The 17,760-nt window shown below is 41.7% G+C and overlaps 1 protein-coding gene across 4 annotated transcripts in view; it reads right to left on the bottom strand.

The window, feature by feature from the left end:
- The window catches only part of ALK (ALK receptor tyrosine kinase), a 305,573-nt gene that overhangs the window by 66,081 nt on the left and 221,732 nt on the right, over positions 1–17,760 (bottom strand). For all 4 annotated transcript variants that reach the window (XM_064415113.1, XM_064415114.1, XM_064415115.1 and 1 more), the window contains 3 exons: positions 12,072–12,203; positions 4,637–4,768; positions 3,603–3,703 (listed from right to left, as the gene is read on the bottom strand). In XM_064415113.1, the coding sequence (XP_064271183.1) occupies positions 3,603–3,703; positions 4,637–4,768; positions 12,072–12,203 (365 nt within the window). The remainder of the gene's footprint in view (positions 1–3,602; positions 3,704–4,636; positions 4,769–12,071; positions 12,204–17,760) is intronic.

The following is a 17,760-nucleotide window of genomic DNA, read 5'->3' as shown; positions in this document are numbered from 1 at the left end:
AGGAGGAAATGCCTATCCATCCCATGCTCCTCTTTGCCCTGTCAGCCTTGTACATGCCAGTTGATTGCCACTCAGAGGAGGGGAATCTCAGTAGGGAGAAGGGGGCAAATAATGCTGTGCTTCACTGCTTGAGCTCTAAAAACTCTGCCTTTCAATCAGACCACTGTTTGGCTTAATTCTTTGCACTTCACGTGCATTCCTATGCTCAATTACACGTGCTTTGCTTCCAGTGAACTTTTACATGTGGGTTAAAAGGTTTTCACTCTTGATTACTGTGACTGTTTAGTTCCAGAAGTATTTCCTGAGCTTTTTGTTGCATCTCCCCTCTCTGGCTACTTCAGGGTAATAGAGCATCACTTCACAGACTATGGGAACCACTTCCTGCATTCACCCAAGATTTAGTAGAAGTGCCACAGTCTCCCTCTTCCATACAGAGTGGGTTTTAAACACAGACTTAAAGGGGTCAACAAGCAAAGGGCTCTACTGAAAGTGCAACATGAAAAAGATAACAAAGGCTGTCTGGACTGCAAGCAAGAGAGATTCTTTGAAGCCAGGATACTCCAGCCAAGATTTAATAAAACAACAAAAGGAAAGAGAAAAACTAACCGAACCAAGAATAAAGGGCAGCATCACAAACCCATTGCTCTGACCTGCCAAAAGCACTGAAGAACAAAGAAAATGAAAATATAAGGCTGCTCAAAACAAACAGGAATGAGGTGCAATACAAAGCTATACACAAAGTGCAAGGCACATTAGGGCCAATCCCAAAAGTGTGGGAAAAGTACAGGCTGTGTTTATCTCAGTATCTCCTGTGTGCATTTTTATCCTTTCCCCATCTTTTGATGCATGTGGGGCAGTGCAGAGTGGTTGAGGCTGATGTTTCCCTTCCTGAGCCAACAAGGAGCCTCCTGCAGGGCATGGCGAGGACAGACAGCCCTCTGTGCTCCTGGGGACTGTGCTCCTGGAGCTCAGGCTGCATGGAGCACAAAGACGGAGTGTCACAGCAGTCCTGCACGCAGTGACAGCTCATATGCCAAGCTCACCCATGCTGTGGTGTCTCCAAGTGCTAACACCAACACCACTGCATACAGCTGCCCAGAACCTCAGCAGGGAAGGTCTTGGGACTAGGCTGGTCACTCTCCTTTTCCAGTCTGCCACAGTGTAAGATTACACAGCCAGGCTCAGGGAGATTATACAAGCTCAAAGCATTAGAAGCCCTTTGTGGCTAGTACCCACTGTGGTACTTGGCTGTTTCCTTATCAGCTTTGAGTCCTGCTTTCATGGACGTCTTGGCCAAACCCCAGAGTCCTCCAACCTGGTAAACAGCACTGTGGCAGGTAACGTTCCTCATGCTGAGGCTGAAGTAATTAATTCCTATGAACACCTCAGGCTAAAAATCAGGGTGCCAGCTTCTGCTGTGGTTGGTGTGATTGGTCTAACATGACTGGATAAAAGAAAATTAGGGAATAAGGGGGAGAAATAATAACTTCATTGAACAGCAGGTGCCCCAGAGCTTCCATGTAGCAGAGGAGAAGAGAGGGGAGTCAAAATTACCAAACTGGGGATGTTTGCTGATCTCCTTGTTGCTTGCAGAAGAGCAAGCAGATATCTGAAGGATCAGAGAGATGGATCAAATACAAGAGGAAGGACAGATTTCTGGCTAGATCTGATGATGGAAGAATAAATGGGTCTAATTCACACATATCCTTGCTGAGATCCTTTTGCAACATGAATTTTGGGTATTTTCTGTGGGATTTCAGCTGCCAGAGAATCTGTCCCAGCTGTGACATGCCAGGTAAAGTTGTCAGCAGTGACAGGTAAAAGAAAACTCATCTTTTAGTGCCTGAACTTGAGCCAGTTCAATCACAAAGTGGTTGAGGGTGAATAAATGCAGGAGAGCATTACAGTATTTTCACAACCTCTTTTCTGACTATAATTTCACTATTAGGAAGTTTGTTGGCACCTATTGGAGGAATAAGTGCGTAGGGAGGCATATCTCCTTTCTCCTCTTCTGTTGTGTTGAGAAGTGGAATTAAATTATTCTCTGCACAGACAGATTGTTCCAGTAAAATAGAATTTGAAGCCACCAGGGATCCACTGAGAAGGGAAGCTTTTACACTATATGAAAAGGCAAGAGACAAAACCCTTGCCAGAACTCCTTCACTCTTTATTACCGACAGCTGCAACGCTGGATGCGTCCGGATGCCTTTTAAGTGCCAAGGGGAGTGACGAAGGTGGGATGGCATGTGAGCAGATGAAATACATGGCAGCTTCTCCCCCGACGGCAAGTTTAATTATTTGCAGTGTTGTATACACAAGAAAAAACTACACAGAGATATTGGGAAATCATTCACTGTGATTCCTGTCGGGTGGATTATGAAAAACACTCGCTCTTGCTGGTCCATGGCAGAACAAGGTCTTAAAATATTCAGAACCTGCTTACGCCTTTGTCACAGATGGGAGGAAAAACAAGGTAGAATATATTTCAAAGACAGAGAACATGAATACATCAAGAGAGCAAAACCAGAGGTGCTTTGCTGTATGAACTGAGATATCCAACAGAAGTGAACCAAAACAAACTTTAAGGCAAAGAAACACCTTCCTCTGTGTAGTTTCATTCCAGAGAACTTTCTAACACATCCCTTCTTGTCCTTTCTGCATTTAAAGCTCACTGGAAGAGACTTTTTTGTCTGTTCAGTACTTAACCAACAAACAGCTGCGCTTCATTAGTATCAGTTTTCCTAAATCCCTTTGCTCCAGGATCCAGAAGCTTACAGGAGATTTCTGAGTGTGAAGATGTGAAATACTTTAACTCACTAGGCATGATTCAAAGCCATAAGTCAGAAATAAATCTTATCAGTGATCCTACAATCTGTGAAGCTACAGAATAAGAAGATACAGACAGGTAATTTTCCTGAAGCTGCACTTTAAGGGTTAAATACAACTAACTGAGAAATGACAAGCATGAGAAAGGTTGTCTGGCAAGACTTGATGTACTTGCTTAAGCTGATGTCTTGCGACTGTCAATAGTTTTTCTGCTTGAATATGAACCTGGCTCCATTCTGGATTAATTTCTCTCTGCTGCTGCTAACTTCAGCAGTCCTGTGCACGAGGTCTACACGAGGACTGGTAGTTTTGAATTGCAGGAGCAGGAAGAGCTGCCAGCCCAAATCCCAGCTGTGCTAGAGAAACCATGTACTGCCTTTTCTGAATGGCTCAGGGGCAGTCCTGAAGCCTATTCTGTCTTGGATGTTGCAAATGTAATGCTTGTTCATGCAAAAAGATTCTTCCTCTCTGTGTTTATGTAATGCTGGCTGCCCTATTCTTACAGCATACACACCTAATTATGAAGATTGTAATACATCATGTGATGCAATGAGGACAGGAAATGACATGTTTTTCAAAGCACATTTTGTGGCATTCAAGCAGATAACCATATCTTTCCCCTGCACAGTGGGCATAAATAAGTATATTTTATAGAAAATAAAACCAGAGATAGTGGTTGCCTTGCTACTGACCTAGTACCTATATTTGAAAGCCTGAGTCAAACACACAAAAAAAGCTCTGTAAATTACACAAGAAAAGAAAACATTATGACTTGCCTCACAGGGGGAGTTTCTCAAAGGAGCTGGAAATGTCGTGCTGGTCATGACAGTCTTTGCTACTGCTGGTGCCTTGCTGGTGTTAAGGAGGAGTGCACAACCTGGATGGAAGAGAAGGAAGAAGGTCAAACTGCAGCACTCACCTTTGGGTTTCAGGATTTGTGAAACTTGCCCCAAGCCTTTGTTAGCTGGCTCCTACCACGGTGGAATTCCAGGGAGCAGAAGGCTTTTTCCATTTCTTAGGGATGCAGCTTCCCCTACCTAACAAACATAGTCAGTAACCACATGAGCCTGTCCACCTTCCCCCCACTGCTACCTTCTGTTGCTCCATGACTTTAAATTCATCCTCCTTGAAAGGCAAATAATAAAGTGTGTCTTTTATGAACGAAAAGTAACTTGGAAGAAAAGAATTTATCTTGACCAAAACCAAATAAAAATACAGCTACAGCTCTTTGCTGCTTGAATAATTTCTGTAAACAAGAGGAACAAGGGCAGTATTGGGTTTTCTCTCAGCAGCTTAAGCCTTCAACTGTTTGTATGAGAAGGATTAGATACTGGCATTTAGGTAGGAGAACCAAGTACATAGTAATTGTACATAAAAGGGCAGCTCAAGGGATCTTTGCAACTCATGAAGCAAAGACAAGAAAAATTAGGATGTGAGCAGGGGAAAAAACTAGCAGTACAGAAAAATAGAGAAAATAAATAGGAAAATCAGAAAGCAAATAACCAGATCAGTATGGTAAAGGGTCAGACAGATGAACATTTGGTATAAAGTTTTTTAGAAGGGCTCACGATCTGTATCTGGTGCCAGTGGTGGAGACTCAGGTACCTCTTTGTACCCTCAAGATGAAAAGGGAGCAGGACAGTCTTTTGCTCAAAGCGCTCAGGGTGGAAAGATGGCATTTGAGAGTGGAAATCTGTGATATGCTTCACTGGTAAACTTGCCTTGTGTTTCATTCCCTCTCCTCACCATGTGTGTATCATTTCTGCTCTCTGCTGCTTGTGCTCTACACTTACTGTTTACTCTCACACACCTTCTATGGAAGGGAAGCGCTTGTGCTCCGGGCTTCCGATCCGCCATGGAGAAGGATGGGATGCAGAGGAGCCTGGCGTCCAGCCACAATCCCCTTCTTCGAACGAGCAGTAAAAGCCAGAGGGAAGCTTTCCTGCAAGAGGGAAAGGCACACAGACAGAAGAAGGCAGTGAGCTGAGGAGGAGGCTCCTGGGCTCACACAGGAGCTGCAGTGACTGTTCCAACCAGGACACTCCCAGCTCCTCAATCCTTTCGCGTGGAATTGCACCCGTGCCTGACCACAGGGAGGGAGGAGCAGAGGGCAGCAACCCCCAGATCGTGGCTAAGTGACTCCCAACAACCTTGACAAAACTCAACGAGAGGACACATCTCACTGCACACCATGGGGTCTCCTACATGCCTGGGCTCTCACTCTGCAGGTATCAGCTCGCTCAAGGTCACATCTTGGAGATGCTTCTGCAGCCCCACAGGGGGAAATCTGGGAGAGGGATAAATTTCCTACAAGATTCCCTCCCTTACAGTCCAGGTTTCTACTCAGCCCAGCTGAGCAACATGATCTCTTCTCTCTGTGAGCACTGATGTGGCCTCAGGTAAAACACTGAATCCTTTTGTGCCTCACTTTTTTCACCTGTGAGTCTCTTCCGTGAGATGAAAGAGGATAGTTTATTTTAATCCATACTTCCAGGCTTTGAAGCCCACTCATTCTGTCTCTAGTTTAGGATTTCACTTCCAGCTCCAAACAATAAGAGCTCCATTAGTTTTTTGCCTTGAAATTTGCCAGTTTTATAGCAATAGTAGTCCCATTCAAAGCAGAAGGTTATCTCATGCCTTCTATTTATAAATCTACCTACAACTCCAAGTTCTGCTTACAGGGGGTGCAAAGTATTGCTCCTTTTGCTCCAAGAAAGGAGAATGACACATGAAATATGTTAAAAATTGAAAGATAAAAATGAAATTTCATGTGGAAACACACATCCAGGATATTTTTTTTTTTACTTTTAGCTGCTTGATAAAGTCAGAATAAAAATTTCTTCACTTACAAGCAGTAGGATAGACCATGAACTTCTAAAGCAAGAGAATCTTCTAGCCAAATGATACCAGTAATTTCATTAACTCCTCTATGAGAAGAAGAGGCTCTTGAACACATAATTTGTTGTGATTATTAATTTCTTTTCCCTCTGAAATTATATATCTACAGAAAGGCTGTCAGACAATGAGGCACCAGTATTCAAGCTTCAGATAATTCAAAATGTTTAAGTACCAGCAGATCCCTCTAGCTGAGATTTCAGATCTATAAAATACCTGCTCACAGGACCCCAGCTTTGACTCACACACCTCAAAAGGCAATTGACTGTCATTGGCACATGCAGGTGTTCCTTGGTGTACCCAGAGAAAACAGCTGTGGAACACCACAACTGCAGCATCTAGACCACAAACATTTGATTTTATGAGACCCTGAATCACAACTCACTTGTCAGAGGAAAGTGAAACAGATCCTCTATCTGTAGCTTTTTAGTAGGGCTAGTTTTAGACCTGGAACCTGACATCGAAGAAAGAGCCACATTTTAGTGGTATTTTGGGCAACCATCTAAACCTGTTATGAAAAAATCAAAACCTGTACTGAAGTTAGGGCTTTTTCAAGTTTTTTCCTTTTAAAAACCTCTAAATTCATTCAGCCCTAGTCTTTAAATGTGAAGCTGTTAAGCAGAGAGTTACTTCCCTGTGTTTCACCCCTCTGCAGAACTTGATTATATTTCATTGCGCAGCCTGAGGCTGGGATACAAAGAAAATGACAAATTATAATGTGCCCTGAATTCCCACAGAAACAGCTTGGCTCGGTGTCCAACTGAATTCATGTCATGGCCATTTGCTATCTAGGATGATGTAAACAAGTCAGAGCAGCAGGAGGAGTCATCTAAGTAGCAATCCCTGCCTGAAGGCCAGGAAAAGCTCACTGTCGATGAACGAGTAAGGGCATAAATAAAAAGCTATTACTTTCACAGAATATTTCATTCCCTTTCCCCAAATTAATGTTTTATGAGTTTTCAGATGTCTCATGCCCTGGGTGCATTTTCTTTGCTGCTCTTTCTTACCTTGAATATGTACAGCACCTGTGATTCCATGTGTTGGCACTCCACAGAGACCTCTTTGGGTACCACTTCTCTCCAGCCTGTACTTCTCCATTTCATGTGTTTGTGACTCAAACTCACATTAGCAGAGACACTGCACTGATGAGGGGAAGCTGCTCTGACTTTATTGGAAAATCATGGAAATTAGAGGGCAGGGATTACTTCTACTGAAACCTGCCATTTTGGATATTAATGCCAGTGACAGAAACCTCAGAAGATTTAGGCCTTAGTAAGATTAACATACAACTTGTGGGTATGAGATGCAGAACAGAGTAGTCCAGTGAAACTGAAGCACCCTGAGAATGCAAGAGTCTCTCCTTTTATGTGGGTGGGCAAGCAGGGAAAAGCTGTTGGATGCTAAACTTGTTCTTTACCCTTCAGAATTAAATACCTTTTAAGAAAAATCTAAATAAGTTCTTTTTCTTTTGCCAGATTTTTCATCCATTAATAATAGAGAATTAGTAACTGATACAATTTATGAAGCAGATGAAGTCATCTCTTGCTTCAAAACTAGGTGTAAGTTAACCAGATACTACAGTTTAAACTTCTGGGTGAAATTCCAAACTGGTATTATAAAGAAAAAAATCATTAAAGACCACTCTATGTATGGACCTTTACCAAGTTTAGGAGGAAATTTCAGAAGCCAAACAGATCAGCTACTCAATTTAAAGAATCACATGAATCTTAAACATGAGTTGGTTTCAATTATTCTTCTATGCTAGCAAAGTTGGCCAGCCAATTTCTACCAGGAATGAAGCATAAAAAGAGAAAATACTTTTCAACAGCCAGCAGAGTTATCCTTTAATGGCAGATGGCTTTGCTGAGCTCAAAACTGCCAGAGGTTAGAATTCATTTCTATAAGTACAGCTTTTGATAAAGAAAGAAGCAGAAGGATTAGTGCATGCAAGACAGGAACCTTAAGAGCATAGCATGGCCTGGCAACAGGTGGCTACATCATCATTTTGCTTGCAGGAGGACTCTGCTGGGCTGTATCTGGATAAAAACCAATCCCACGATTTCTTCACACATTTTTGCCTGGAAAGCAAACTGGCCACTGCAACATTGATTATCAATGCTTTTTTTGGTCACTCATCCACATTATCAGAAAGTCAAACTTTAAAGGTTCCTGTTCTAGCTGCCATCTGGCCTTTGGACTGATGTGTGCATGCAGTCCTCCCACCACAGGCTGAGCCCCTCCTTTCAGGAACCAGACACTTGTCTTCCTTATCTCACCTGCTAAGGTGCTTCACATCCTTAAATATTCAATGAAGCAGAGTGAAAATTACCCTATAACCGAGTGATTATGAGATTTATTTGAAAGACAAAGAGGACATTACTTCCTGTTCCAGCTAAAATTCATAAAACATGGAAGTGCAACCTCAGGAGAGACTTGGGTAATCATTTTCTTCTGAACTAGACCAGAACTCCAGACCACAAGCTTGGAAACTCTTCATGTAAATAGAAAATATGGGTTCAAATTCACAGAATAACCAGTTCTGGGTTAATTGTAACCTGAGTGATTCTTATAAGTTCTGGGTCTCTAGATAATAAATATACTACTGGCACCTCCATTATTTGAAATGTTACCATTTTTAGAATATATCAATTACTTGCCTAACATGCTTGGACTGATTAGCCAATATTTTCCAAGGATGAATCTTTTTTTCTGAATATGTCACAGAAAGTAAAATAGTTTTGGACTAAATAGATTTACATGCATCCCTTTTCAGTAAAGATTTGGCTTTTGCCCTGACTTGCTGCCCTGCAATGAAAGATAATTTAACCAAAATTCCAGACACTCTTAATTAAAAAGAGAAGTACAAAACTGCTAAAAGAAATTCACCCTTTCTGTAAAACAGAGCTCCACCCATCTATGTTAGTAAATAATTTGAGGTTTTGTGTCTGTCTTGTACCACACAATGTATATTATATGTGTTTACTACAAGAAGAGAAAATTTGTTGGGTTTTTTTGCAGAAAGTTCTATCCATATGTTGAGTGATTTGGTAAACTACTTATATGGAATTTGTTGCTTAGCATTAACAGATAAATTTGCTGAAGCTTAGGGCACAAGCTGTGAACTTTCACCAGATATGCTGAACTTTCCACTCAGTCAAATACGAGAAAACCCTAGAGCTGGTTCAAGACAGAAGATAAGGGCTTCATTAACAGAAGCTGCAACCTTGGAAATAAGAAACATCCTACCTAGAGGCAAGCAAGGGACACAATAATGAATGGGAAGAGCTCCCAGAGCCTCATATGGGGACAACTGGTCCAGTCACATGAAGGCTGGGGAATTCAGATTGTTTGAGTACAATCAGCCAGGGACTTGTTCAAGGTTGCTCTTCAGAGACACCCAACTCCAGCTATTACACCATTAAAAAAAAGTACTTTTATAGAGGAATATATATTTCGTGAATTCAGCAGAAACCTTGAGTCACAGCCTGCCATGGCTGCCACGTGCAGTTTCTGTATCTGGAAAGGCATGAATTTACCAGCAGAGACACCCCACCAGTGCTATCTGAAGTAATAATGTGTGTCTGCAGTGTATGCTATGCAAAATAATTTCTAGTGAGGCACTTCCATCAGGCTGGTGAATCTGTGTGTCTGATCCTGAATCAACAAACACGTGCAGCTCATCCCTCTCATCCCTCATCTCCCTCTTTGAAGCTGTCTTTTACTCCTGCAAGGATATCTGATTATGACTCAAACATGCTTTTCTCTAGGGGTCATTCCTCTCTGGTTTTACAATTTCTACACAGACTAATTGGTTGCAAGGCAGAACAAGCACCATGACGTTTCATTGGCCATTAATAAGTAAAGAGATGTTAGCAAACAGCAGGCTGTAGAGTGATCTTTTTCAGCTAAGACAGGAACAAAATTCAAATTATTAGGGAAAAAAAATTAAAATCATAATAAAACCAATCAGTTTTATTGTAAAGCCTGTAAAGCTGAAAGACTGTGAAAGGCAAAAAAACCAACACCTCCTTGAAGCTCAAAGATAGAAACCTTTGATAATGGCATTTTTAAAACATCTCGCCTCAGTTTTGAGCATAGCTCATCTTTTTTCTGACAGCTCTTTTGTCTAAGCACAACCATTTGGGAAACCCTTTTCTCTGCTTGATAAATCTGAATCACTTTTTACCACACTTGCAAAAAGCTGATGAAAATATCCGTGTTGCTCAGGAGTAAAATGACAACTAAAATGCTGAAAGATGACATATGTTTTGTGTTAGGCTGCCACTCAGATATATCTGACACCTCAAACATTAGATCACTTCTCTGTTTTGTGCAAGAAACCTTATGCCAACAATATTCAGCACTGTAAAGAAGCAAAAGCAGAAGGATCAGCCACAGAACTGAGCAGGCTTGTGGGTGGATAAGCAGGCATATCCACAGCCTGGGCTCCTGTTCAGGCAAGCCATGCTTTTTTGTTCCTGGAGTGGAAGACAGTGCTTTTTGGACCTTTTGGCTGGAAGTAAGAACTCTCATTTCCAGAACTTATGGGTGAATGCAAGGCATGTGGTCTCCTTAAGCTGGGAGTGCTGCTCTGCTAAACAGCTGCCTTAATATCTTCTGCTTTTTACATTTTCTCACCGACACTCTCAGTACATTCCTTTGCCAACACAGCTGCAAGTGCCATGTTGCCTTGTGGAAACAGCTACAGATGAATGGAGGGAGAAAAGACAACCAAACCAAGACCTGTGGACAGCACATGCCAGAGAGCCATTGGCTGCTTTTCCACTGGGCTCACCATTCCTACAGGATGGCAGCAAGGGGCAAAAGCAGAGCCACCCTCCTGATATGTGAATACGAACAACAGACCTGCCACCATTGCACCCAGGCTCTGAAAATACCAGGCAAGCATGTTCCTCCAGGCCTGCCCCATCCCAAGTGATATTTAATTTACATCCATGATCAGTACAACTGCACCTTCTGACCTCTGCCCTTCTCCCTGGGATTACTCCCACAAGGCAGAGCCATTTATGGCACATGGGCACCAAAGTGTGTCTGAGCATACAGTTGAGGGTAAATAATGTTTCTCTGCTTACAATGAAAGGAAAATGCATTCGACCTTTTTTAAATTATAGAGTAGAACACAACAGAAATGCCATTATGATGTTTTAGAGTTCCATTTTAAATGTCTTAGATGGAAATAAGGTTTCAATATTACTAATATGAAGCATTATTGGTTCTAAGAAGCTGCAAGTCCACAGTGCTGACACCGTTCCTGTGAATTTAATGTCCACTGAGTGGGTCATTAAAGAATATAATTTCAAATTGTAACAATATCTAAAATGATGGAGAAGCTTGTAATTTTAAGCTTTTAACTAGTTTCCTAGATGATTCCAGGTCAAACCAATGTTCTTCACATTGGTTTAAAGTCCGTAACTTTATTTCTTTATTAGCAGAAGTAAAATCTGCTAGAAGTTGGATATCACTCATGTTAAGTTCTTGCTAGAAACACAAAACATGTTTTTACATACCAAATCAATCCAGTTCTATTGTAACAGCCCACAGGCTAGATCATCTGTGGCACATACACTTTGAATAATAAACTCTCAATATTTGTTTTTCTTGATATATTTGCCCTGTAGACAACGATACAGCTGACAATCCACCACTCCTAACTATTTGCAGGCTGACAGATGGGAGGATGCTGGAGGTGGAATGTACAGAGGTATAGAAAAATGATAAGGCACCTTCAAGACGGTCAAAGGAACGTCCTAAACTGTCCAAGTTCCACAGCACATTTTTGAAAGTACTCAGGCACAGCAAGTTCTTAGAAAACTCGGGCTGCTATCTATCTTCTGCTGTATGTTATTGGACTATTGACTCCTGAAGAGTGGGTAGAAATCCAGAGGAATTACAAAGACACAGGAGGTGGTCAAAGACAAGCAACTGGCTCTACTCATTTTTCATCTTAGAAGTTTTCTCCTTCCTCTCTCCCTCTGCCACATGCTGCACTACATTTTGATTAAAGGCTCTAACCAACTACACATTTCATAATTCTGTAAGGCACCTAGCTATTTCAGGCTATACTTCCTTTGCATTTTTGATCAGGACACTGGAAGGGATGAAGCATCGAGAGCATGTTAAGAAGCTGCTGCAGAACTGATGTAGGTGAGCCCAGAAATATCAAATGGTGCACTCCAGGCAGACATCCAGGAAATGGCATCTGCTATGGGGGATACAGGTCTTTTGATAGCCACAAATGAGTCTGTTAGTGAAGTCTCAGACATTAAAGTTCAAACCAATCAATGCTTCTGGAAAAGGATGGTACAACCTGGGTGTTAGGATTTACTCACTGCACATATCTCCCTCATCTTCTCCCTCAGCACAGTCCTGGATGAAGTCACACGCCTGCCCCAGCCTGATCACTGTTCCATTCCAGCAGCTGAAGGAACCCTCCAGAGCCATTTTTGAGAGAGAGGCAGATCCTAGAGAAAAAGAAGAAAAACAACAAAAGCACTTCAGACAACCAAATTACCTTTCTTTCAACCAACGGGTTACAGCATACTGCATAACACTGAAGAGACGAACACCGTGTGAAATCTTCTCAATTCGATACTTGATGATTTTTTGACCTATTTAATCTTGTCTAATAGTCCACCTAATAGAGAATTTCAGTTCCTCAGGCCTTTCAGGTGCTATAATATGGAAGGCAGCTTTGATCTCTGGAGGGCTTAAATCCTGCATCTTGCTCTGGTATTTCTCAAGAACAATGCAATACACGTGATAGGTTTTTAATTGTGTGTGGATTTACTGCTGCACTGACAGTCCTGAAAGCTGATATCCTCTCTGTCTAGCTCAGGAGTAAACATGGCTACAGGACTTAAAAAGAGCACAAGCTTTCATCATGCTCTTCTGGAAACATGCATTGCCTTTGCTTTGGATGAATTGTGTTGTCATAGTCTCTGCAGGAGAGAAAACAGTTCAGCCTCTTCTGGTAATTTTTTTTCTCTTCTATGCCTACTCCTGCTCCTGCACTTCCATGAGCTCACACAGACTACATCCACCAAGAGACAGAGGGCACCAGTTCATTTTACCTGTGCTAAGCAGCAAAAGACATCCAGCAATGTGCAAAGGAGACAGCTCTTATGAAATGAGGTCATCACACATTACAATTAGAGGTCAATATCATCCACTCAGAAATGACCCTGAGCAATTTTCTCTAAGAACCATCCTTTTCTGGAGGTACTTGATTCCCTTGACGGCTGAGAAGTCAGATATCAAGTAGCCTGACCGGTATCACTTTCCTTACTGAAGGAATTCTCTCATCCCAAGTTCTTTGAGATGATACTTAGGACAAGGCCTTCTTTTTTTTTTAAAATCTTTCTTTTTAAAGAGGCCCAAGCTCTAGATCAGACACATGAAGGAGGCAGGAATTATTTCAGTAACATCCTGGAGTCAGCGTGTGTGGAGGAATCTAAACTTGAGAAACACCAGTTCCTTCCACAAAAATCTGACAGTGGATGCAGTTCACTGACACTTTCCTGAATGTGCCAAGACATGCTTCCAGTCACTGCTGGAAGACAAGCCTGGAAGAACAAAGAGATCTGTGCTGTGAATTCCCCACTGCAGCAATAACTGCCCTGTCTCATATTAAATGGATAAATGCTCCAGATTAAACCAAGGCCTCTGGGCAGAGCGAGCCATTGTTTGCCTAACTCATCTGTGCTCACTAAACAGTGCAGCTACATCATGTTCTCTGGTACTACAGGGAGTTGGAAATCACTGGCGATTCAATTAGATATGCACTTGATATTTTTATTTATATTGCCTGCCAAAACTAAAAATTAATGAAGCATGTAGGAAAACAACCACTATTTCTCTTCCAGCTTATTTTATGGTGCAAATCATTCAGGAGTGGGGGGAATACATGCCAAACTTTATTAATAAAGGACGATATATCCTCAAAAAGGTGCTCTGTGTTATTGTCAGGTCGATTTTTTCCCTTCCTTAGAGCAATTCTGGCTTGTCACATACAGGCTGCACAATGCCCTTGTATTCTGGTCTGGGTCAAGGCATGACTACAGAGGAAAAGCTTTGCAGGAAAAATAGTCTAAGTAACTTGTAGCTGGCTGCTGACAATTTCTGTGGGCTCTTTGATGAGGGTTTAAGGAAGTGAGACGGCATCTTCCTCGGCTTTGCTGAACTTCCTACAAAAAATGCACCCTCAGAGACACCACTGAGAGCCTTCCCTATGTGAGGTGCAAAACTTCTCAAGTGAGAAGTGCACTGTTTAGTGACCTGAGCCCCAAGCCAGACACTTGGGGCTCAGGTCATGTGCAAATTACCACTACAAAGCTGTGAGAAGGGCCTCTGGTAACTCAGGAAGTGATCCCTTCTCCTAGGGGTGTGCAGCAAGCCTGAATAGCACCCTGTTGTTGGAAGTACCACCCAAAGCAAAGAAAAGTTAGGAGACATGTCCCAGAGCACTTCCATGAGTCAGCAACATCATGACACTCTTAAAAGATCCTGAAGTTCTACTGAAATACAGAAGTACTCTTATCTCTCTGAATTAGCCCACAGATGGTTTTGAAGCCCATGTTTAGCACCAGCTTTCATGTCCCTCTCAGTTTATCTGCAATCTTTTCAGCAATGTCCATGTTTTACTTCAGCAGCTGCAGAGACACACAAGGATTCAGAAGAGTGGTAATTGTAGGCAATGGGGTTGTTCTGTTTACTCAATTAATTATAACTTTTTAGAGGCACTCACTTTTCCAAGCACACAACTGCATTAACACTAATTATAATGGAACCAAGGCATTCAAGAGAACCTACTTGTCTTCCCAGGTGTTTTTTGTTGCAGCCTAGGGGCACAAATCTCCCAAAGCCAACTGACTGTAGTATTTGAAATAAGTCAGTTGCAACTGGGAATCAGGCAATTCCAGGAGCTATTCCTCCAAAACAAAGCAGCAGATTTACATGCTCATTCATCTCTGTGGAGACGGGGCTTGAATTAGCTCAGATTTGCATTAGACCAATATATACGTGCTCCTTGTATAGGTTAGAGAACACAAATAGCAAAGCTGCAGCCCAGGGAATGGCTGGGCTCTGTTACAGTGCATGATTTATTCCCATCTTGTTTGCTTGCTTACTGTGAGCACAAAGGCAAAATGAACTGGAGAAAAGAGACGATTAACTAGTAAAACAAATAGATAACCAAAAAAAGCCCAAATACAAATAATCCTTTTAATGGGCCACTTCATGCAGATGTTTGCATCCAAGCTCAAGGAAACTCAAATTTTAATTAAAATACTTTGCAAGAAAAACAGACGTTTGATCTTTTCAGTTCCCAGACCCAATTACTCCTGGCAAAGTGAACCAGGATGACCTGGATCGCTGAAGTGGCCTCAACTCACACACAGAGATGTGTTAGGAAAGGAAAATGAATGGTATCAAATAAGTATCAGAGTAAAATTTGTGGGAGACATCCTTTATATTTACAGCAGTGTTTATGTAGCCAGTGGCATCCATAAATTACAGCAGTAATTAAGCTGTACCACGGCTGGCTTGGAGGCTTATAAATCATTATTTAAACAGCATTAAATAAATGGCATTTCAGGCTCTAAACTGAAAGTAGAAAAGTAGAAACAACTCACTGGGGAACAAGAGCTGACTTTGTACCTCACAGGTCCTGCTTCTCAACACACTCCAGCCTTGGCAGTGTTCAAATCCAGTACCAGACCCTGGACTGAAAGGACAGCCAGGAATCTTTACTACCCATGCTTTTGGACTTGCTTTCCATTTCCTCTACCAGGATGGAAAGAGGAAAATCATGTGGCTTAGCTTATGCAGGATCAGCAGCTTTCTGCTCGCACTGTGGGACCCAAGGGGATGTATTACAATTCTCAACAGATTTTCTCTGACCTGGGTTTCCTCTTCTCTGCTTCCCTGTCCCTTGACCAGCTGAGAAATCACAGTGTGTTGGCAAGCTCTGGTGAGTCTGTCTCTGAGGAACCTGGCCAGAAAGATCCTGGTGTTTGATCACTGCAAAAGGGGAAACTTCTCCTTCCTGCCACCACACTTGGCCAGGTGGAATGGAGAAGAAATTCTTGAAGGCATCCGTAAAAATATATCTTATCTGGCAAACAGGCTATGCTGCTAATTATCATGTAGGGTTTAATGAATCTGAACATAATTATACTTTCACATGCTACATTCAACTTCTTAGAGCATATTTTTTAATTCTACCAAAAGGTTTTGGGACAAACACAGTCAGGTGAAGCACTGCTGCTGAGCACACATTAAAACAAAAGAGCTTAATAGGACAGTACTTGGTTGCTGTTTAAAACTTATCTTGTTTGTACTCTGCAAAAATTCCAAAGACCTGGAATAAATGTACAGCCTTGTCACATTTTACCAGTGAGCAGCTTCTCTCTGGGCTATCCTTGAGGAGTACATAGTTGAGTTTATTTCAGTGGTTCTCAAGGTAAGACCATATATGCCCACAATGTGAAAAATTTCCATTTTTAATAGCACATATGTAGCAAAAAATATCTACCCATGGAAATCCACCTTGTTTATCTAACCATATGTGTTTATCTCTCAGAACAGAAAGTTTCCTACTATTTGATTACATCTCTAAAAAAATGTTTTCCAATGGGCTAGTGCTGCAGCTTAGTGCCTCCACCAAATGTCACTAAAAATCTGGGATTGTAGAACCTTGATGACGTGTGTCTGTCACAAGTATTTGTCATTAACTTCTCAATTTCTCCTGTCCCTCCTTTGGCTTGAGTTCAAAGCTTTCACTCAGATATTTACAAAAACATTACTTGGGTGATTGAAAGGTTGTGTGAAAACAGAAGAGCTGCTGTCTAGCTATAAAAGGATAGTGAGAACTTGGGGGAGTTTCTGATTATTGATTTTTCCATGACTTGCCATTTCTGATGGCCACATATTTCCTCACTCTTTATCTCCAGTCCTCCAGCAGCACAGACATTCAGAGGCTGTTGGCTCGCTTTGTGCTGAGGATAGCCATATTACAGGACAAAGTAAATTTGATATTTATACAAGTCACTAATACCCACGCTTTCACCATTAGAGAAGTTGGAAGCTATGAAATAAAGGAGGAAAGAAAGTGAGCAAATTGAAAGATAAATTCATGTTTGAGGGGAGCAAAGCAATCCTTGGCAAATGGCCACTGAACTCCACATGATACAGGGCAGATCACATAAATCACAACTTTCACAGGAAGCTGCACTGCTCTCATTTTCCAGCCACCCACCCCAGGACACCTGTATACAGATCAGCAAGGAACCCGAGTAGCTGCAGCTGCAAATGAGACCAGTGAGAGACATACCTGGAAAACACATTGTCCTCAAAAATGCTTTGAAAAAAAGACTGGATTCCATGTTTCTCACACCAGGCAGCCAAAGTTGGTCAACACTCCATAATTCTTTAATATTTGTAACAGCATTGTTACTGTTACTGTTACTGTCATTGCCTAAGGATGCATTTGTAGGAGGAAGTGTTCTCTTTTTTATTAGACTGCCTGCTACAGGCAGAAAAAAACAGCCTGTAAATGCCTGAAAGCTCACCCATTTTTCCAGTTACATAAACTGCCTTTAATCTTCTTACTTCACTTCCTAAACATAAATGGGAATAAACTCATCACAAGAGCTCTGTGATGTTCATTTCATTAATGTTTGTAAGGAACGGAGATGCTATGATAACACGCATAAAAAAACCTGTAAGGAAATTATTTACTCTGTTTTCACAGTGCAGCTTGAATAATTTACTGTATAAAATGAACACACCTTTGATGAAGGCAGGACAGAGGGCAGCAAATAACTTCCCATTGAGAGAGCACCCCCTGCCCTGCAGACTAAGGGTGCAGCATTCCCACTGTGAGCTACTACAAGAAGAGAAAACTTGCTCATTAAAGCCACATAGAGACAGAATTTTCATCTCAAAGACAATGTCAACATTTCAAAATGTATCTAAAGAGAAAATAAAAATGGCCAAAGTTCTCACAGACCAAAAAATCAA

Source organism: Passer domesticus, chromosome 3 (genome assembly GCF_036417665.1).
Source record: "Passer domesticus isolate bPasDom1 chromosome 3, bPasDom1.hap1, whole genome shotgun sequence".
NCBI lineage: Eukaryota > Metazoa > Chordata > Aves > Passeriformes > Passeridae > Passer > Passer domesticus.
This window is presented reverse-complemented; position numbering and strand designations above follow the sequence as displayed.